The sequence below is a fragment of the Equus quagga genome, chromosome 7 (genome assembly GCF_021613505.1).
Source record: "Equus quagga isolate Etosha38 chromosome 7, UCLA_HA_Equagga_1.0, whole genome shotgun sequence".
Classification (NCBI taxonomy): Eukaryota; Metazoa; Chordata; class Mammalia; order Perissodactyla; family Equidae; genus Equus; species Equus quagga.
The window spans coordinates 118866353-118889394 of NC_060273.1; the positions used below are offsets into that span (position 1 = coordinate 118866353).

Below are 23042 nucleotides of genomic sequence, written 5' to 3' on the forward strand. Positions count from 1 at the left end.
AAATGGTTTTTTTATGGGAAATATGCTCAGCATGATTTTTATCAACTTCCATAAAGATGAAAATATAACTGAAAAATTTTAAAATAAAAATCTTTCATAGAAACATGCTAAACGTTACATTTTAAAAACTTACACTACTGATTTGAAACTACGCTCATCCAGTGATTTCTCACTTTATGCTATATATTTTAAGAATGCCAAAGCAGACTCTCCTACTTCAAACGGCTAATCTTTGTCAACCTGCTACAACAGGTGCATGTTCTAAAATTCTGTACTACTACCGAACAAAGACAAAATCAAAAATCCCTATTGAATGAAGAATAACTTTTAAAAACCTCCTCCGTTCTATTATCACGACAGTTTCCCAAAGAAAGGATGTTGTTTTTAATCTTTAGCTAAAGGTGTGAATATGATGCAGCAAGAACAAATGTCAAGGTTGAAATCTAGGCTCCTTGCAAATTATTGGTCATTTTAAGATTACCAGTTCAAGAAGTCATAATGTCAATGCCTTATATGTACTGTCCACTAGTGATTTCCTTTCCTAGAAATTCAATATTTTAAATTCCTATTTTGCCACCTCTTAAAGGTACACCACAGCATTTGCTTTAAGAGTCTGAAGGTTTTGCATTAAGAATCTGACCATATGGCCAAACTCCTCCCTGCCAGAATTCAGGAATATGGTGAATAAAGAACAAACAATGGCTGCTGACGTTTAAGAATCTCCAACATACACTCTCACAAGTACTTCCAAACAACACATGCAGAGCACAAACAATAATGAGATAGCTCTGAATCAGAAACCACAATCTTTCTTTTTTGGATCCCACCTCGTCCTGCCTTCTAGGCAACTGTACCACTATTGATTATCCCCATTCCCTTCTAAATATTCAATCTTTCTCTACATACTAGGCCTTTTCCATCAGCTTTTAAACATGCTTCAGTCTCTCCAAAATAAACAAAACACCCTGAATCCCACACCACATCACTACCTTTGCCAGGTCCCCGCTTCTCAGTCAAACCTCTTGAACTGGTTGCACAGATTTGAGGTCTCCTTTCCTTCACCTCCGTTCAAAATGTTATTCAGTTACCATTCCTCTATACAAAGAGCTCTTGCTATTTTATGTCTTCTATACTGCAGCCAGCCCTGGTGGTCTGGTGGTTAAGATTTGGCACTCTCATCACCATGGCGTGAGCTTGTTTCCCGGTCAGGGAACCACACCACCTGTCTGTTGGTCATCCTACTGTGGCAGCTGTGTATTACTGTGATGCTAAAAGCTATGCCACTGGTATTTCAAATACCAGCAGGGTCATCCATGGTGGATAGGTTTTAGCGTAGCTTCCAGACGAAGACAGGCTAGGAAGAAGGACCCAGCCACTCACTTCTGAAAAACTCAGCCATGAAAACCCTGTGAATAGCAGTAGAGCACTGTCTGATATGCACCAGAAAGTGAAAGGATGGTGCCAAAAGACCTGGCAGGGCTCCGCTCTGCTGTACACGGGGGTCACTAGGAGTCTGAATCAACTCAATGGCACTAACAACAAATATTGCTAACTACAATGGATATTTTTCTCAGTTCTGATCTTACTGCACTTCTCATCAGCAAATGACATAGTTTACCACTTGTTTCTTTTTAAAACATTCTTCTGCTGCTGTCTGGAATCTTGTATTCCCCTAGGTTTCTCCTCAGGTCTTCTAAGCCTCCCTTGCTATATCATTCTTCTCTCCCTAGCCATTCAATTTGAGCCTTCTCAGAGCTCAGACTGGGTCCTCTTCCTTTCTCTATTTACAATCTCTTTCCAGGTTTTTACATCAATTTCCAAGACTCAAGTACCATACGCATGCTAAAGATTCCCAAACTTCTCTCTCCAGCAGAGACCTTCCTTCCTTTCAGTCTAGAGAAACATCTTCTCAAAAGTAACTCAAATTCAAAATGTGTTAAATCACATATATTTTACTCCTCTCACCAAATAACACCTACTCCTCTTTCAGTACTCCCTTTTTCACTGAATGGCATGACCCTCCATCCAACTGCACAAGATAGAAACCTAGGAGTCATCTCTGGTACCCCCCTCATATCCAATCCATCACTTAGTTCAAGCCACCATCAACTGATGCCTTTTTGTTTTCTCCCTTCATATTCTCTTTTCTTCTGTGCCATTCCATTCTTACATGTCACAGACAATGATATCTTCAAAAGGCAAATGTGATCATACCACTCCATATACGTACATGGTAATCCTCCCCTGTGCCTAAAACACTCAGAGACTTGGCATAACCCTAGAATAAAGACTAACATGTAATATATTCTTCAAGTTCTTGAATGATCTGGTCTTATCTAGCTCTCCAAACTCAAGACTCTCCTTCTTTCTGAACCCAATGTCCACTCTTCAGTTCTTCACTTCTATGCTTCTTCTGCCTGTAGACTTCTGCCTCGATAGCTTCCCACTTTCTCCTCCATGTTCCTCCAACTCCAGTCTTTGCATAATCAATCCCTACTCATTATTCTATCTTAGTTCAACACTGATGCCCTGGGAAGCATTCTCTTATGTTCTCACAACACTTAGAACTTCGCCTTTAAAACATTTACTAGAGTTTAAACTACACATTGATTTTTTTACTTATCTGATTTATTTGTCTCCCAAATTCTAAGCTTCATGAATTCCCTACCATGCCTGGCACATGACAAGCACTCAATAAATATTTGTGGATGCAACAAAAGAGCTAGATATCTGTTCTCCATTTTTAACAGATCCATAAGATGCAATTCATGGGGGGAAAACATAAATCTTATACGTGCAATCTTTCTTATTATAGAATTTTGTTCTTATAAGAAACTAAACATACTCATGCCAAAGGCTGTTTCAGATATCGTTTCCCACTCCACACTCACAGCTAAATCAATGCCATTGGTACGGGACACATTTAAATACACAGTCCTGTTGGCTTCTTCAGTGTCTACACAGGTGCCTCTAAAAGAAACAAATTGATTGTGGAAAGCAGAAAAAGAACATAATTTCTACATATTAAATTTTTTATATATATATATGTATATATATATATATATATACACACATATCACATCACAGGCATATAGTTAATACTTCTAAATTTATATAAGCCAAGGTGAGATCCATCCACAAATTTCATACAGCAGGAAGACTAGACTCTAGAGCTCAAAAATACTCCTTTATGAAGATTAACAAAAGCACTATGATCATAAGAAAATACTGAAAGTCAGTAACTTCACACTACATATTCTAGAAAATAAAGCTTTGTCGTTCCTAAGGGTTTTTTGCTATATAAACTAAAAACATTTTATAGAGAAAAAAGGAATCACGAAATTCTTAGCATACTAATAAAACTAGATCTATTGGACTATTTCTAAGGTATAAGAAACCAAATATTTGTCAGCTTCTAGAGGGAATTTTAAAGCTACAATCATGTTAATACATGTCTGAAGAGCCATTCATTTGGTTTGAGCAGCTAAATATAATTTATATTATTTCTTGGTTTTTATTATTATTGAAAACACAAAACAGTGCAAGCCTTTACCTGAAAGTGTGAACTCTTAGAAAATAAGAATTCTAATAACCCCATTATGCAGGAGATGATTAGGTTTGCTCCCTGTTATGAGAGGCCATGTGGCCTCTCTGGATCTATCTGTTAGAGCTCATTTTAAAAGCCTCCTTTAAAATAGTCAGAGATCAATTTCCTTCTGCCTTTTCTTCACGTCAAAAGGTATTTCCTACCTAGATTCAGAAAGACAATTTCTTTATGAATAAACGATACCTATTTGCAACTGCAGAGATACTGAATAGCCCCAGAGGGGCCTGGTTTTGCAAAACTGTTATGAGGGTTTGAACACGCATCCCTAGTCTAGCACCTCCAGTCGGATTAAACAAAGTGCACACAAAATGCTCATCCATCTCTGGCTCCGTGTCCAATATGGCAGATATGTGCAGGGCCTGCAAAGAAACATGAAAGATGAAGTTACTAGAATACAGTGTTTTTGCAACACACATACAGAGAAATTTGCTAAGTATTTTTGATAACAAAATCATGTGTTTTGGAAAACACCACCATTTTTTCATTTTAATACTGATCCCCATAATGTAATAGTTATAACTGTTTCAAGTTACTACCTTCAAGATTCTTTTTTTAACTGAAGTATAGTTGGCCACTACTTTCAAGAGTCAATAACACTGTAATAACTTTGTATGGCATCAGATGGTTACTAGACTTTCACGGCAATCATCACGTAAAGTATATATATGTCAAACCACCATGTTGTACGCCTGAAACTAAAACAATACTGTATTGTCAACTATGCTTCAATAAAAAAAATTTTTTTTTTAATTTTCAACACTATGATATAGTACACTGAAGTGCCTAAAAATAAATATTTATGACATTTAAAAATAACATTGAGATTAAAAAATTAAATTTAGGTCCTCATTTTTGCTAACTCTATCCTGCCCCAGCTATACAATTGCATTCATCTCATTCTAGTCCAGGATTCACTGTTAAAAAGTAGTTATAGCCACAGCAGACACAAATTAGAAACAATCCACATGTTTATCAACAGGAGAATGCATAAAGAAACAGTCGTCTGTTCAGAGAAATGCTACTCAGCAATATAAAAAGAACCAAGTACTGATGTGTGTAACCTCACAGATCTCAAAAACTACGTTGGGCAGAAGAAGCCAGACACAAAAGAGTACATGTTATGATTCTATTTATACGAAGCTCAAGAATCAGCAAAACGAGTCTTCAGTGACGGAAAGCAGAGAGCAGTTTCCTCTGGGAAGGGCAAGGGGCAGGAAGGAAAGTTCTGAGAGATGGCAATGTTCAGTAGATTAATCTGAGTGGTGGTCACATGGATGTATACATATATTTAAAGTCATTGAGCCATACACTTAAGATTTTTGTATTTTACTGTTTATACCTCAAAATAAAAACGTGGGGAAAAAGGCAATTATTAGGGTGAAAGAAAAATCTATTTAATGCAATTTTCTCAAACATTTAATTTGCCTAATGAACAGAAAGGTCTTTAAACATGCTGTGAAAAAGCCTTTTAAGAAAATAATAATAATAAATATACAAAAAATTAAATAAATAAAATAAAATTTAAAACATTTTTTAAAAAGAAAAAACATGACTGCAAAACAATGGTAAATTCACAAAAAACTTCAAATTTGAATTCTTTTATATCTATACCAAGATGTAAGTGTCCTCGGACAAATCAAAGTTTCTAAATTTGCAAGAACATGAAAAAAATTGGCCATGCAAATGAATATGAATTCAAAAATGTGTTGAACTTTATACAAACACCATAAATAAAATTATTTAATTATTGGATGGACTGTTTTTAGATGAAATGGTTTTAAATATATTATTTTATCATTATTATACTTCATATAGTTGGCTTTAAAAAATGTCTTAAACTAATACAATTAGCTATTTTAAACCTAAACTGTGTTTTAAAAATAAAGTTTAGCAGCAGGCACAGAAAATTATTAATATAGAGAAAAAGAAGTTTCAGAAGGTAAACTTTTGCAAGTATAGATCACATTTATAATTAATCCCAAATCCAGCATTTTTCCTCCAATAAGCTATTCTTGTTCACATAGAATAGTTGCTTCTTAAAAAAGCAATATGAAGTAAGCAATTATAGTTTGTTTAACGAAAATGTGGCAAAAAGAAATGATTGGGTAGGGCTTAATGACTGCCAAGAATGGCTTAGAGTTTCTTTTAGTTTGAGGTTTATAGACAATATGAAGTGAAGTATGATATTTAAATATATTTAACATTTAAAACAGCAATATGTATATTTTCTTTATTCTTTGCACAGTGCTCTACCCTATTAACAGAGCAAATTTCTCTAGTTGCACTCTGTGCAGACTTTCTAGCCATATAGCACTTCCACACAGTAATCTAATCATATCTTGACCATCTCCTAAACTAGAAGTATTTTTTTTTCTTTCTAAGACCTAGAGTGCTCCTCTAAGAGAAAATTATTTTGTAAATATTAATCATTCATTCTCAGTAAAGGTTCCCACTGTACCTTGAAGCGAACACCTTCTTCTAAAACAATGTAGCCTTTGGAAGGTGTCAGATCTTTAGACTCCATTGAAGAATTCACTTCTGTCACAATGAACTGAACTGCCACAGTTCCGAACAGTCCTTGTGCAGGTTCCCGAACAATGTGCAATACCGCAACACTCTCCTGGACGTGGAGAGCTGTTGGTTCTCTTAGGAAGAAGTGCTCACTGTTGTTAAATGATAGAACTCCAGGGCCATCATCATTAGCAAGGATGGTAATTAAGGCTGTCAAAATGAAATAGTAAAGTAAGAAAACAGAATGGGTTATAAGTGTTGAGGAGTATGTGGCTATTTCATTGTAAACTAACTCATTTCTTCTCTAGATCATCTTAAAGACAAGAGAAATTTTAAAAAGCATTTAATAAAATTCCACATTCACTCAAGATGCAAAAATACTCAGTAATCATGGGATAAATGGCAGCTTCTTCAACTTGATGCAGTGATCGCTCTCAGAAGGCAACAGCAGACATCAAACTTAATGCTGAAACATTAGAAGCACTGCTACTAAAAACAGAAACGAGACAATGATGTCTGTCATCACTGCCACTATTCAGCACTGTCCTGGAGCTACCAGCCAGGGAACAGGGATAAAAGCAATGGAAAGAAAGAGTAGGAACTGTCGCTATTTCCTAGATAACACAATTGTCTTAGAAAACAAGAGAAAAAATTAACCATTATACGAGTTCAAAATATAAGCTGAGTAACCTTCAAAAATCAAGAGCTTTCGATTTTTACTATCACTAGTAATAATATTAATAATAGCAACTGAAACAACAACTAATACTATTAAGAACTTCCTGTTTAACCTATATTAACTCATTTAATTCTGACAACAACCCTCTGAAGCTGACTCTATTTTCATTCTCATTTTACAGAACTGATGGCTGAGGCACAGACAGGTAACTTGCAGAAGTGCACAAAGCTAGGAAGCTTCAGAACATGCATTCTTACAGACTAGATTATAATATTTCTATACATCAGCTATGACTATTTAAAAAAGTAACAGAAGAGGGACCTTATTCATAATACCAACAATACCTATGAATTAAAGTAAATATAAGATCTATATGAAAAAATTATAAAATGTTAATGCACGCTTGTGGCAGCTGCTATCAGTGCCTCACCCATACCCCCTGGGCCCACTCTCAAGACACCTTCAGCAGTTCTTTTTACCCAGTGGTCTCTCTCTACCTGAGGACAACATTAGCTCATGCAGGAGTCAAGCCAGAACTGCTGGGGACTTAACACCCAAGAGCAATCCTCAAACGATGAGTGATAACAATTGATGAATGATATGTCCCAGTTTCTTCCTTCTCAGTAGGACGGCCAAGAGCCTTGTTCAACTCAGTGTCTAGGAAGGAGTCCAGCAGCACTGAGCCACAGTTGCCCAAAGAGGTACCATCATTCACACATCTCCTGTCAACCTTCCTCTCTCTCTGTCCTTCTTCACTTCTCACTATGCCTCCAGAGATCACCTCCCAAACAAACTATTTCCACCCAAATCCTTGTCTCAGGGCTTGCATTTGAGGGAACAGAAATAAAAGCAATAATATAAAGAATATCTAAATTAATGGAGAGGCATATCATATTTCTAAATGGAAAAACAATGTTTAATTATGTTGATTCCATCCAAACTAATCTAAAATTTCAATGCAACCTCAATCTAAATACTTTTTATGGAACTCAATTTGTTGATTCTAAAGTTCATATGGAAGAGACCATTTGAAAGAATATGTGAGATGCTTTAGAGACAGAAAAATTAAAGGTATTTGGCCTAAAAAATAACAAAATGTACTTTAAAGCAAAGATAAATAAGACAGGATGTTATTAGCACATAAATAGGCAAACAAAATAGAATAGAGTCCAGGAAAAACAGAGGATAGATAGATACATAGATAAAAATAAATTTCACATTGAAAATCAATGGCTAATGGATGTCTCATTCTCTATATGACATTAGGATACCAATTATACATTTTAGAAGAAAAATGAAGTTGTATCCTTATTCCACATGACATCAATGAATAAATTCATTGTGTTAAATAATAAAATGTAAAGCAAACTATGAAAATATAGAATACTGTATAGCTTTTGAGCAGAAAAGATCTAAATAAATAGGATTTTAAGTGTATCAGAAAATATTTGATTTGATTTTTTAAAATTTTATAATAAAAGACACCATAATAAACTTAAAAGATAAATGACAGACTAGGAGACACTGTCTACAACATATTTAACAAGCAAAGAATTGACTTCAGAATACATGAATTATTCCTACAAACCAATAAAAACCACAAACCACAGAAAAGCACATAAGAGATATTTTAAAACCTATTCACACAAAGAAAAAGAAATAACTAGTGTCAAATTCACTAACGAACAGAGAAATAAAGAAAAAATGTACAATACAACTACATATTTTTCATTCATTAGAATTAATTTAAAAAAATGTTGAAGACCAAAGAAATTACTGGTGAGGATGTAGAGAAACAGCAATTTGACATACACATGTTGGACGTAGGTAGTATGGAAGGTTGACGTTCTTTCCACTCAACATCTGTTGTACTCAACAGATAATCTTAATTGCCAACATATACAAAGATTTATATACAAGAATATTTACTGAAACTTTATGAAAGTTTGGAGATCGTTTAAAGATCAAGTAACAGGGCATGGTTTAAAAATTTACTATCAAAGCACTTACTGTTCTGAGGAATTTTTTAACATTTAAAAAGAAAATTACAAGCATAACATAAACTTGACAAAGCCCAGTAACACATTCCTTCCTACTACTCATGGGGTTGGGCATGCAACCTACATAATTCCAATCAGAAGTATATCAGAACTTTTTAGGAATGCTTGATTTTGAATACTCTCTCTTTCCTAACACATGGAATGTAGAAGAGCAATGCTGACCACCGTCTTGTGACAATGGGTAACATTAGCTTTGGGATGAGGCCAATACTCCCAAAGGCAAGGAGAAGAGACAGAAAAGAACAGGATCTTTAGTCAGTTTATTCAAATTGGGTTTTCTGTTGTTTATATATAGAAGATTCTTAACCAACACATGTCCTTTTTCAACCCTTCACATACAACCCACCATGCTATACAACAAAATGCTTTCATCTTAAACACATATTCTCTGAATGTGAAACAACAGCCACAGCCTCAAGAGAAAAGGTTCTGAGGACTTAGAAATATCAATTTATTTTATTAATATGACAATAAAAGTAAAAACCAGTTCTCAGGTTACTCTAAATTCTCTCACGTTTTTCACTACAAATCAGACTTTTTCACATAATGGCCAATAACTTAGGAAACAAAGAGTAATTACATTAAGGGAATCCCAAAGAACACTCAGCCACTGGCTAAAACAGGATGTTGAAGAGTCAGTCAACAAGAGTCAACAAGTCTTCTAAATCCACCTGCCTTTTCTATCACCACAAGGGACCAAACTAAGTGACTTTTCAGAGCCCTTCCAATCCGAAATTTCTGTGTGTCCATGAGGGTTCTCCACGTGTGTCTTTTTTACCTTCTCTAAGCAGAGAGCATGATAACTAACAGGCAGTGAACCAGGATGACTATTAGTTCCAACAATGTCAAACTGTTCCAATCAAAGAATTACGACTCCCATAATCTGTCTGAGGTATCATTACACTTAAACTCTACATGAAAATACAACAGCAGTTAGATGACGCTAAAACAGCTACCTTGTCACTCCTCCTATTGCTAAACAGGAAACCAAAGAAGCATTCAAATTCCAAAGGAAAGACATTTAGAAATTAAATAAAACCTACAATAACTGCAGAAATGATTTAATATTATCTTTGCTAGTGAGCTTTTGTTTTTTAAATACACACACACAGGCTAGAAACACTGTTACACTGACACAGGAATTCCAAAACGCTTAATTTAAAATATTTTTCTTTCTAAGCACAGAAAACCATCAAGACTCTCTAATTCCTACATCTACCTCTAAACTGGGAAAACAGTACGGGGAGAGGGAGCCGTGTATAAGAAATTATCAATTACCTATTGTATGTCCCCCCAGCTCCAGTCCAGGAGAAGGATTTGTTAAAATCAACTGAAATGTTTCATCTCCTTCTGGAATGTCATCATCAAGAATCATGATGTCAACATTTTTATACCTTTCTCCATTAGCAAAATGAAGAATCTGGTCAAAAAAGGAAAAGTAGACAGTATTATATTTAAATACACTCTGAGTTTTTATAGTTTGGAAAGAAATACAATACAATTGTGAATGGTAAGTATAAGCTATTTTACAGGGATTTTTTTCCCTTGTTTTTTGCATCATCTCTTTTTATTTAAATTGACAATATTGAGTTAAAAAAGTAAAAGCTAATGGAGGAAGAGAAGAAAGTAAACATTTGGTTAAGGAATAAAAGGCATGAAGAGACAAAATAAAAAGTACCTTAAAACACTAAAGGAGTTTCAGTAAATTAAAACAAAGAAATAAAAGAGCTAAAATTTTCAAGATGCATAAGAAACATTCTGGGACGGTCAACTAATGATATAAATTCTTTAACATGATAACTTGTATCAGGATAATTTGTATTCTCCATGATCAAATATTGCAATAAGATAGCAAATGAATTAAACAGGGGATTTCAAACTTTTCAATAAAATAATGAACAAATGAAGTAAAATACAGAATAATCTTTAGAATAGCAGTGAAAAGTAAATTTACACATTTTACTAAAATAATGAAAGCAGCTATTCCACCATGTGGAAATCTTTAGTCCTAATTTACTGAGGAATATATAATAGTTTATTATTTTAAGAGTAATTGCTTTATACAGGACCTAAATCACTATAATTCTCAAGAAATTCACCATCGGGGTGAAGATGTAATCCGGCCCCAGCTGTGCTTCCAAATTCTGGGCATACACAAACAAGGACACGTGGCCAAGAGCCCCTTTGCTCCTCTGGGCTACCAATGTGAACCTTCCTTGGGTTTCATTTACTTCAAACCTATAATAAAGAGAATACATTCATTTTTCCTTGTAAGCTTTTATTCAGTAGATAGTAAAGAATCTAAAACTCAGAAAAGGGCTCTCATGCAGCCTTAGGCTTACCGGCTATGTTGCCACTTGATTACACCTCGAGCACCATCGTTGGCATCAATAATAATTTGTGCGGTCAAGCCCTCTGAATCTGAAAAAACAGAAACATTTTCTTAAATAAATATAAATGATTAGAAAGAAAAGTAGTTGATATAGAAGTTAAAGAGAGTTCCTTTGAGATCATGTAATTCCTAACATAGAGGTATTGTCAACATTATTCAAATAATGTTTAAGAAAATAAAGACATAAATACTTATAATATTTGAATAAGGAAACATTTTGTTAACAAGAACCACTGACTTACAGAAATTTAATCAACTGAGAACAGTATGAAATAAGCAACTGAGGTTACAATTTTGTCTCTATTATTTTAATCCATTTCAAGAGGAAAGGAAAACAGGGACAGTGGGAAGGAGCAGCAAGAGAAAGAAATTGGAAGATAGGCAGGGAAAGCTGCAAAGAAAAATACACGTGGTAAAAGAGACAGAGAGAAAGACAGGGATACAGACAAAAGTTGGGACAGATGGTAAAGATGGGGAAAGGTTTGGTGGAGAAAAGAGAGACTAAGATTGAAGTGAGCTTCTCTTATTCCTTTTTATTTTGTATTCTGCCTACCACATTCAGTATGTTACCAATATCCAGTATTCAGTCTTGAAATATTAACTGACCCTGTTACCGGATTTTTTTTTTTTTTTTTTTTTGCTTTTTAGTATTTTTGTCCTTTACCTTTTAAATTTCAGAGGCACTACCTTAATTCAGGATATTTATGACAGCTGCCTGGGTGGGGAAGGAGTAGGGAGCGGGTAACTGAACGCAGAGAACAACGGTGTAGAGGAAAGAACATAAAATCAGGATTTGTGCCCATCAGACTCAAGGCTACAAAGCAGAAGCCCAGCTCCGCCATTTCCTGGCTGTGTGACTTCGAGCATGTTACTTAGATTTTCTTAGCCACACTTTCTCATCCGTAAAATGGGAAGATACAAGGAATGAGGGTACTAACATACAAAGCATTTGAAACAGGGGCATTAGAGAGCAATCAACAAAAGTTGAACTATTCAAACTACCTCTAATACGAGTATGAAAGCAATAGGAAGCATTTTGTTCGTTTTCTTAATGTGAACAATAATTATCTTGTAGTAATTACTTGATGGTAGACAGCCTAGTCATTGAAGTTCTACTTTTTTACAAAAGAACTGAACTTTTCCAAATAAGAATATGTTAATTGTAAATGATCAGAAACGCAATAAAAATTAACTTTAAAAAAAAAGAATATGTTAAAAACCGATTGTTCCCTTTGGATATTTTCAAAGTTGTCATAGTGAGCCTCAGAAGTGAATGAGGAGCCCCTGTTCCTCAGGCCACTGCTCTTGGCTGTGCTTCTCCTCCTTGAACCCAGACTCACTTCCCCTCTGCCCAGAGCACCTTCTGCCAAGGGATGGGGTCTGGCTACCTCAGACCCACTCACCACTTCTGTGGGCTGTCGCACCTACAAGCTTCGGACAAAATTCCCAAGATTAAATGCCAAACCATAAACAGGAGTTTGTGTTTTAAAAACAGGAATACATCTTTTTAAAGTAATCTACACAAATTTGTACTGAGGTTCAAGTGTTACCTTTCAGTCTGTAATGAATTAACTGAGTCTTTTCTAAAGCATGAAAAGAAAGAGAGAAAAGGTCAAAAAGAAGCAGAAAACACAACAAACAAACAAATAAAAGCTCAGCTTAACCTAAAAGAAAATGAAATTATCTGACAGTTTGGAGATTTAATGAAAATAGCTAATTTAAATTTTGAAAGGAAAATGCCTTCTTAAGAACTAAACCTATTTTGAAGGTTACAAATTTAGTTATGAAATAGTTGTAAAATTTAAAAAGCATTACAAAATAATTCTTAAATGTCTTTACACTGTCCAATGTACAAAAGTGCAATATATGGTAGTCTCTAAAATTAAAATAAATCTAGGGCCAGCCCCATGGCCAAATGGTTAAGTTTGCGTGCTCCTCTTCAGCGGCCCAGGGTTTTGCCGGTTCAGATCCTAGGCACAGACATGGCACTGCTCATCAGGCCATGCTGAGGTGGCATCCCACATGCCACAACCAGAAGGACCCACAACTAATATATACACGTATGTACTGGGGGAATTTGGGGAGAAAAAGCAGAAAAAAAAAAAGATTGGCAACAGTTGTTAGCTCAGGTGCCAATCTTTAAATCTAAAAGCCTATATTTTCACACATAGCCGAGATTAACAGACATCACAATGATCACTTCTAATTAAAAAATGAAGTAACTTTACTTTGTATGAGTAAATAGAAACGAAGAAACACATCATACCTAGTCTAGGAGGAAATGAAGTGAAAGGCGCCATGATAAGCTCAACATAAGTTAAATTCACGAGGAAATACTCTTCTAGTTCTGGCACATCATCCTGCAAAAATTACATCCATTATATTCCCCATAATTATGCTCTTAAAGTAATTACCTCTCACAAGTCATTTTTAAAATTATCTTATAAATATATATGCTTAAATAGTAAACAGAAAATATAAAAATGCAAGCAAAAGGGTAGAAAAGATTTAAATCAGAAAAAATAAACGTCTTGGCAATGATTCTTTTGGATTTGACACCAAAAGCAAAAGCAACAAAAGCAAAAATAAACAATTAAGACTACACCAAACTTAAAAGCTTCTGCACAGCAAAGGAAACCATCAACGAAATGAAAACGCAACCTACCAAATGGGAGAAAAGATTTACAAATCAGGTATCTGACAAGGGGTTAATATCCAAAATATATAAAGAACTCACACAAGTCAACAGCAAAAAAAAACAATTAATACAATTAAAAATTGTGGAGAGGAAATGAATGGACATTTTTCCAAAGAAGATATACAAATGGCCAACAGGTACATGAAAAGGTGCTCAACATCACCAATCATCAGGGAGATGCAAATCAAAGCAACAATGAGATATCTCCTTACACGTGTTACAATGGCTATCACAAAAAAGACAAAAGATAACAAATGTTGGCAAGAATGTAGAGAAAAGGGAACCCTTGGGCACTGTTGGTGGAAAGGTAAATTGATTCAGCTACTATGCAAAACAATATGGAGATTCCTCAAAAAATTAAAAATAGAACTACCATATGATCCAGCAATCCCACACCTGGGTCTATGCCCCCCAAAAAATAAAAACAGGATATCAAAGAGACATCTGCACTCCCATGTTCATTGCAGCATTATTTCCAACAGACAAGACATGGAAAGTACCTGAGTGTCTGTGAACAAATGAATGGATGAAGAAGCTGTGGAGTGTGTGTGTGTGTGTGTGTGTGTGTGTGTGTAGTGAAATACTATTCAGCCATGAGAAAGAAGGAAATCTGCCATTTGTGAAGACATGGATAAGCTTGAGGGCTGAAACAAGCCAGACAGAAGAAGACAAATACTGAATGGTATCACTTATATGTTGAAGGTAAAAGGAAAAAGTCAAACTCATGGAAACAGAGAAGAGGAAACTGGTTGCTGGGGGCTGTGGGACGCCGGGAGGAATAGGGAGAGGGTGGTAAAAGCAAACAAACTTTCAGCTATAGGATGAATAAGCTCTGAGGATCTATAGTAAAACATGGTGACTGTAATTGTTAACACTGTATTGTATAATTGAAATTTGCTAGGAGAGTATAACTTAAATGTTCTCACAAAAAGACAAAAAGATAAATATGTGAGGTGATGGATATGTTAATTAACTAGCTGGGGGAATCCTTTCACACTGTATACATTTATCAAATCATTACAATATACACTTTAAATATCTTACAATTTTATTTACTTTTTCAGATTCTACATATAAGTTGTACCATGCAGTATTTGTTCATTATATCTCAATAAAGCTGAAATTTAAAGAAATAATAATGAAAGTATTAAACTTATACCTGGTTGTATGATAAGCTATTAGGCTGAACCACATGAAATCACTAACATTATATCATTTTTTACCTAGACTAATATAATATGCAAACCAATTATATAAATACATGAACCTAATATATTTTAAATATAATAGGAGCAAAAGATTTATAACTACCTTAATGTCCAATGATTAGAATGAATAATAGAATGATACCATGAAATAAATACAGGCTTCGCAGTCAAGGCGACCTAGTACCAAATTCCGAAATTTAAGATGAGTTACTTAAACTTTAAGGCCTCAATTCTGTCATCTTTGTAATGGGAGAAGTTACATAATTTATGGACCAATGTGATTTACAGAACCAGCGATGTAAAAGGCACTGTCCCCCACCTACCCCCACTCTTTCCCACCTCCCCTTATCACCCCCCAGCCTGCCTTATTTCTCTATATATAGGTCTGCAGTCTCTTAATCTCGTGCTACTCAGGGAACAGAAAGGGATGCAAAGACCTAGGGAGAATAAAAGAGGAACTGGAAACTGTGTGTTCATCAAACTGGACTCTGTAAAGGAAAGAAGGGTGGCTACATATTTCCCGCTTTAAAAACTAACATATCTGAAGAGTAATCCACTTATTTATATTCAGTTACATCAATAGATTATATATTTGAAAAAAAAAGTTACCTTAAAGTTTTATCACATCTCATGTTATATGTCACATACTGACATAATATTACCTTTTGCCTTATGCTTTAGAGTTCTCATACTGTTACATTAGGGTCGCAGCGCCATGGTAATCAACAAAATAAGAGTTATTGACTTCAGATTGTGGATAGTTTACACTACTTGTAATTTTGTAAAAGTAAAAAGCCTCTGAGAAAATAAAACCTTTTTCTAAAATAGAACCCCTAAAAGACACAGTAATTGAAAATGATTTTTCTAAGGCAATATTCATTCTCTCTCTCTTTCCCACCCCTACCCCACACACATACCATCTCCTACCCTCTCCATACATACTATTTTCATAAACCTCTTGGCAATGTGTTCAGGCAGCCGAAATACTAGGTCCCAAAGCAGCACAAGATTTCACAACATGAAAAATTACTTAAAACACAATTTCAGTCACCAATGATTACTTTAAGTTTGACCATAATCACATTTTATGCCATCAGCCTCTAGTGAGTTTCTCATTATCTCTAATTTAACCAGCCCTAACAACTAAGATGCTAACCTACATGGATTTGCTGGCCCAAAGACTCCTTTGGCATAATCAAAATGTTCCTTTGGAAGCTCTTAGGCTAATGCCATCTCAATGCCCTGAGGAAATTCTCTTTATCATGAGATGCTTCTATAACAAAATACACAACAGCAGACCAGCCTATCTAGAAGAGGAACAGAAACCCCTGTGTGGCTAAAAAAAAAAAATCACAGAAAAAAATAAGCTGATTTAGAGGCACCAGAATATCCCATTAATTTCTACTTTGTATGTGGTTATTTAGGTTTAATACAATCATAGTGAAATAACATAAGAGTTTACCTCAAGTATAGTAATGTTGATGGCTGCTGCAGTTTCCCCTTCTTCTAAAATCAGAAAGCCAACCACTGGGACAAAGTCAACATCTGGCTCAGCCAGATTTCCTTCTGTTTGGTTCTTTAGACTCAACACTCCAGGGACCGTGGTATATGTGACATTGATAGCTCCTAATTGAATTTGTTTGGAAAAGATTTTACAGTTATTTAAACTTTTAAAATAATATCTCATTGAGAATGTTTTTGCCTTTCCTAAAAGCACCTGCAGCAGCTTGGATTATTGGCCCCAATTCCTCGCCTTTTCCTATATCCTTGGCCTTTACCATCACTGGCTCAGTGATGTCCCACTGTGGGCAAGGCATGCTGCCCTGCCTCCAGACTTGAAGTTTGGCCGTGTGACTTGTTTTGGCTGAGAGTACAAGGTGAAAGTGATGATGTGCCAGTTCTGAGCCTAGATCTCAGGGGGTCTGGCATGTTTTTGCTTGCTTTCTTGTGCCTCTACTGGTCCCGGGAGAAGAATGAGACATACGGAGGACCGCCTCCCCTGGCCAAGCCCAGCCTCAGTTACTGGACCCACAACCAGCCTATTATTCCACACTGCAGAGATTTCATGATTGTTACACAGCATTTTTGTGACGACACACCATTCCTTTAACCTTTCAAAAATAAAGAAGTTATAGGAGCCAGCCCCATGGCCAAGTGGTGAAGTTCTCGCGCTCTGCTCTGGCAGCCCAAGGTTTCACCGGTTCGAACCCTGAGTGCGGACACGGCACCACTCATCAGGCCATGTTGAGGCGGCATCCCACATGCCACAACTAGAAGGACCCACAACTAAAAGATATAGAACTACGTACTTGGGAGATTTGGGGAGAAAACACACACACACAAAAAGATCAAGGAAACTTAAAAAAAAAAAAAGAAGTTATAAAGTCCTGTCCTGAATTAATAAATTTTAAATTTTTTCCTGTTTTTGATTTATTGTAGCAATGGCTTTCATCTACACAAGCAGAATATTTAAAAAGCACCTGCCTGAAAACCCCATTCATTCTAGAGGAGCACAAACCTAGAGATCCGAATTCTCTGTTGATGAAAAGCTGAATTGTTATGTTAGCCTCTTGTAGCAAAACAAATCTTGATGAAAGGGCAAAATTTAAAACTCCATGTGGTTCATCGCTGGCTTCTACAGTCAGGACAGCTGCATATCCTTGAGCATCAAGCAGAGCGATTCCTGCTGGTGGCACTCCTAAAAATGTTAGGGACCACAAAAAATCTAACAGTGATATGGCATTAACTTCCAAATACTTAAAATATAACCCCACTCTCTGAAACATATTAAAATAACAGAAAGCGTTCTCTTTTGTTCACTTCTCGAACAGAAATCTTCAGGTTGACCAACAGAATCTACATTTTAGTTGTCTTTTTCCAGATAAAAAATCATGATTTTTTCGTTTCATGTATTATTATCATTATTTCCTACATTCATTATCTGAATTACAGATATTGAGTAGACACTGAGGAGAGTACCCAGATAATTTGCTCAAAATGATTAAATTTGAATTATTTATATTATTGGTCCAAAATCCAAATTGGTCTGCTAATATAAAACTAATTACAGAAAAATTCTCCCTCTGGAAATGTACTTTACTCCATAAGGGAATATTTAGCAAAATTTTTAGAAGTTTTTCCTGAGTTTGTAAAGATAAGTATTCCCATTCTGAGTTGATGTTTTCTGGATCTAACATTTTTATGAGACAGGCAATATTTAAAGTAATTTTTCTACTTGGTATGCATCTAATTGTTAAATATAGGGATAGCAACTATTATTTTTTTCTGAATAAAATAATATACCAGAAAAAATTTAAAATTGAATTCTCTATTACCTTGCGTCCTGACATCATAGAGAATGACTTGGTATACTTCTTTCTCCTCAGGAATGTTGTCATCCAACAAATGTACAAATATTGTTTGATTCAATGACCCCTGTGTCAAACAGAAAGAAATTTATCCCTCTGCTGTCACTGAACACAAACTGTCTCCTGCTTTCATTGGCCTTAGAAATTGCACATCCAAATATATTTTCACTTAAAGGGTTCTATGGCTTAAAAAATAAATTAAATAAAGACCACTGATTCAAAGCAATAAGCTTTCAAGATTTCTATGGTAGTAGTGAATAGGAAAAACTAAAGCATGGAAAAGAAGACCAGTGTTGCAAGGAAAACAGTTATTAGAAGTCCAATGTGATAGTCAAGGCAGAAGGTTATATGGGCATGGCTTAATATTGAGGCCATGGAAACGAAGGGTAAAAGAATTAAACACGTTATCAAACGAGAATTCACACCAAGTAAGTGCAGAGAAGAGAGGAAGACGATAGAGTTACAATAAAGTGGTTCCATTTTTCTATGCAAGAAATGCTTTTATAAAGTTATTTCCCCACCAATCACCTTCTTTCAATCTATCAGAAAGAGACTCTAAATGGAATCTCAAAAATATAGTGCAAACAGGACATAAAAAGACATTCATTTTTAGAGCTATATGTGCTCTTGTGCATTTAAAGTTCAAAGACAGTGAGGAGTAAAAGAGGGACAGGCAGTATCCAACATCTTCCAAAGGACACAGTTGGCACCAACAGCAGGAAGGCAGGAGAGTACAAAAGAGTTTGGCTCAAACAAACTAGACATTTTCCATTTCCTTAAGGGAGATTTACCAAGTACATATGGAAAAACAAACCCCTCCTTAAGTCTCAGAAATTCTTTATGTGAGTAATGTTCTTCCTTTAGGTTTCTAAGCAAGTAGCTCTCTCACCAAGCTCTGTTAATCATTGTATTACATAATCCAGCTTTCCCATTTTCTTCACAGTACATTGTTTCCTCTAGATATTTGTGGTAAAGCTTTTCCTGGTGGTATTACCTCAGGAAAGAAGAGGTGTCCAGTAAAGTTAGCAAAATTGAGTTCTAGATTTTTCCCAATAATTTTCCAGGTAACAGTAACATTTCCTCGACCAGGGGGGGTTCTTATCACATGGAATTGCAAAATTTCTCCTGCAAGTGAAAAGGACAGATTGTTAAATGCTTCATGGAAAATGAACTTAACATTTGGACTCAACAAAACCCAATCCCAAACATGCAAGCTTTACAGCACCTTTTCCAAGAACATTACAAAGCTGGTCTGCTTTGAATTTTCTAGAAGCTTTATACATGCTTATTGTTATTAACACAGGGATCCCACTTCTAAATACTTCCATTTAGTAGAACTTCAGGAAATTCAATACGTAAAAGTTACAAAAGCACATGCTAACACGGGAAACACAAATTTTTATACACTCCAAAACATGCACCAGAACATAAACGTTCTGTAAATTAAAGAAATTAAGTTCTTACGGTCAAAACTAGTAACAACACATGTAAATTCTTCCTTCACTTCTCAAAAGGACACAAATTCCTTACACTAATAGGCAATGTGATTTTACACAATGCATGCATAAAAATGCTTGCAAATACCTGAAAATCACATTTCTTTAATTTGTAACTTACATATACCATCAATGATTTTGTTTTATAAAAAGAAATACAAAGGAAAGGTGTCAAATCTGTGCATCAACCTCTGTAACTTCACCAAAGTTACAGTTACCCTTCCTGGATAATTGAGGTATTTCAGATGCTTTCCATTCCTGACTTTTATCTTCATGTAATACTTTGTAAAACTGAAGAAAATCATGATAGTCTTTTCTTTTAAATTGCTAAAAGTGGAATGTAAGCTCCCCGGGAGTATTGTTGATGGTCATGGGGCTTGCTGAAAATATGCTCAAGTCAAAAGTCTTGTATGATGATGGACACAAGTTAAGGCATACTAATGAACTCTATCTCTAAAAAATAATTATTGTGAAAAGATAAATGGAATGCTGTTTAAAAGGCTTTAAAAGAACATATCCCTATTTAAATTGTGTAGCACAAACATATAGTTGAAAATTATGCATATTCATTAAAAATATCACTTTTACTTAGTTATCCAAATAAGTTAAACATATCTGACACTTTTTAAACAATAGTAGAAATAAAACAATAAAATGTAAATACCGTTTTCAAATATTTTTTAACTACCACAATTTTATTTCTGAAGATAATAAAACTAAAATATTTTTAATAGAAAGTTTTCTTAAACTAAAATATCATGGATTGATTAATTACTAAAAAATAAAATTTTCATACTAAATTTAAGCACATATAACTTTAGCACAATAAGTTATTTGGGGAGAGTGGAGAATAGAAGGCAAAAGCATCCAAAGGACCTGTAAATAAAATTTCCTCAAACACTTCAATGTTCAATGTACACATTTTTTAAGTGTTTCAATACAAAAAAGAAAATTTTAGTCGCTGTTACATTAGTAGACTATGTCTTGGACTTTTTGTTTTTGAAACCTCTAGGGACTGCTAGTTAAGAATCAGATCGTCCAAAGGTTAAGATATAACTGAAAGAATATACAATCAGCCATAATTGCCAGCATACCCTTTACAATTTTTATACTTGTACAACTCATATGAACAAAATATAGGCATTGCCATGAAACCCTGGAGTCTCTCTATTGTACACCACGCAGAATTTCTCACAGAGCAAGTATGCATTGAACAACAACGTTTATTACTGAAGGGAAGAGAGAGCCTTGGCGTTATTAAGCTGTTTCACCTACAGTGTTGTCTGGTGACACAAACAAAAGGTGTATAGAGTCATAGTTTACAAATTTTTAAAAATCACAAAACCTAGGAATACTTCAAAAAGAAAACTGTGGAAGTTTGATCAAGTGCTACAAATTCAATAGGAATACAAGTGGCAAGAAAACAAAATATAGGTCAATAAAGATCCATGTTAAAGGGGAACCTGTAATCATAATAATAAAAAAAATTATGGTTGCAAGATCGTACATAGAGATTTGGGAATAAATACACCACTATAAGGTCAAAGTAAAAATGAAATACTAAGGAGAGAAAAAAGTAAAATTCTCCTACAAATTTACTACATGTAAAATAGTCTAATACAGTAGTCCCTACTCATCCACGGTTTCACTTTTCATGGTTTCAGTTATGCATGGTCAACTACAGTCCAAAAATATTAAATGGAACATTCTAGAAATAAACAATTTATAAGTATTAAACTGTGCATCGTCTGAGTAACGTAATGAAATCTGGCACCACCCTGCTCCAACCCTCCCAGGACGCGAATCATCCCTTTGTCCAGCGGATCCACGCTGTATAAGCTACTCAACCGAACCATTAGTCACTTAGTAGCCATCTGGGTTATCAGACCAACTGTCTTGGTATCACAGTGCTTGTGTTCACATAACCCTTATTTTACCCAACAGCCCCAAGGCACAAGAGTAGTGATGCTGGCAATTTGGAGATGCCAAAGAGAAGCCATAAAGTCCTTCCTTTAAGTGAAAAGGTGAAAGTTCTCAACTTAATAAGGAAAGAAAAAAAATTATATGCTGAAGTTGCACAGATCTATAGCAACTTTTATTATGGTATACTGTTATAATTGTTCCACGTTATTATTTATTAATGTTGTTAATCTCTTACTGTGCCTAATTTATAAATTAAACTTTATCATAGGTATGCATGTCTAGGAAAAAGCATGGTGTATACAGATTTCAGTACTATCCGTGGTTTCAGGCATCCATTGGGGATCTTGGAACATATTCCCTGTGGATAAGGGAGGATTACCATACCACTTAATAAATATCACCTTTGAAATTTTAACATGTTACCATGCAAGTAACTTGCAAGGAAATATTGCAGGAAACACAATTTGAAGCACAACACACACACGCACAAATAAAAGGTAAACAAAGTACTCCTTAAACACATGATCTTGTAAGCCTATTGCAAATCGTGTCAACAGCAAGAATTGTGTGGAAATTTTCCTAATAGATAACCAAAATAGAATTACTGACTCCGCCTCTTTAAGGCAGACTCCCAGGAACCAGGTCTATTTAAAACGCCTCCAGGGAAAAATTACCAGAAAGTTACCTTCTACCTGGGTGAGGAGTCAAAGAACAGTCGTTGGAAAAGGAAAAACTTACAAACAAGTGCTTAGTCTCCTAAACATAAGAGAAAGGACAGAAGGCGGGTCTCAGAGAGAGACGGTAAAATTTTCAGAAAACAAACATTTTACTAGGTACTTCCCTGCCTTCCAATTTTTGTTCAGGATAAGGCCTAAGGAGGGCCCTCACCCACCAAAGAGTCTGACTCCATTCCTGGAAGAGCATCCTGATATGAAATCCAGAGTCCACCAAAAGTTTGTGACACATTTTAACCCTAAAGCAGAAGATGTATCCTATAGGGTCTGGGTCTAGCCTAACACAGATAAGGTCTACAAATATAAAATGCATTTGAATAACCCTGAGTGTTTTGTGCACTTGTTACCAAAACAAACCAGGATTCT

The 23042-nt window shown here is 35.2% G+C and overlaps 1 protein-coding gene across 1 annotated transcript in view; it reads right to left on the bottom strand.

Moving 5' to 3' along the window:
- Nucleotides 1-23042, bottom strand: part of ADGRV1 (adhesion G protein-coupled receptor V1) — a 456854-nt gene that overhangs the window by 364090 nt on the left and 69722 nt on the right. Inside the window, exons 28-38 of the mRNA XM_046668226.1 lie at nt 19518-19648; nt 18491-18590; nt 17674-17853; nt 16618-16781; nt 13516-13609; nt 11200-11278; nt 10957-11095; nt 10136-10277; nt 6066-6328; nt 3791-3966; nt 2846-2970 (exon numbers count right to left, since the gene is read on the bottom strand). Of these exons, the coding sequence (XP_046524182.1) occupies nt 2846-2970; nt 3791-3966; nt 6066-6328; nt 10136-10277; nt 10957-11095; nt 11200-11278; nt 13516-13609; nt 16618-16781; nt 17674-17853; nt 18491-18590; nt 19518-19648 (1593 nt within the window). The remainder of the gene's footprint in view (nt 1-2845; nt 2971-3790; nt 3967-6065; nt 6329-10135; nt 10278-10956; nt 11096-11199; nt 11279-13515; nt 13610-16617; nt 16782-17673; nt 17854-18490; nt 18591-19517; nt 19649-23042) is intronic.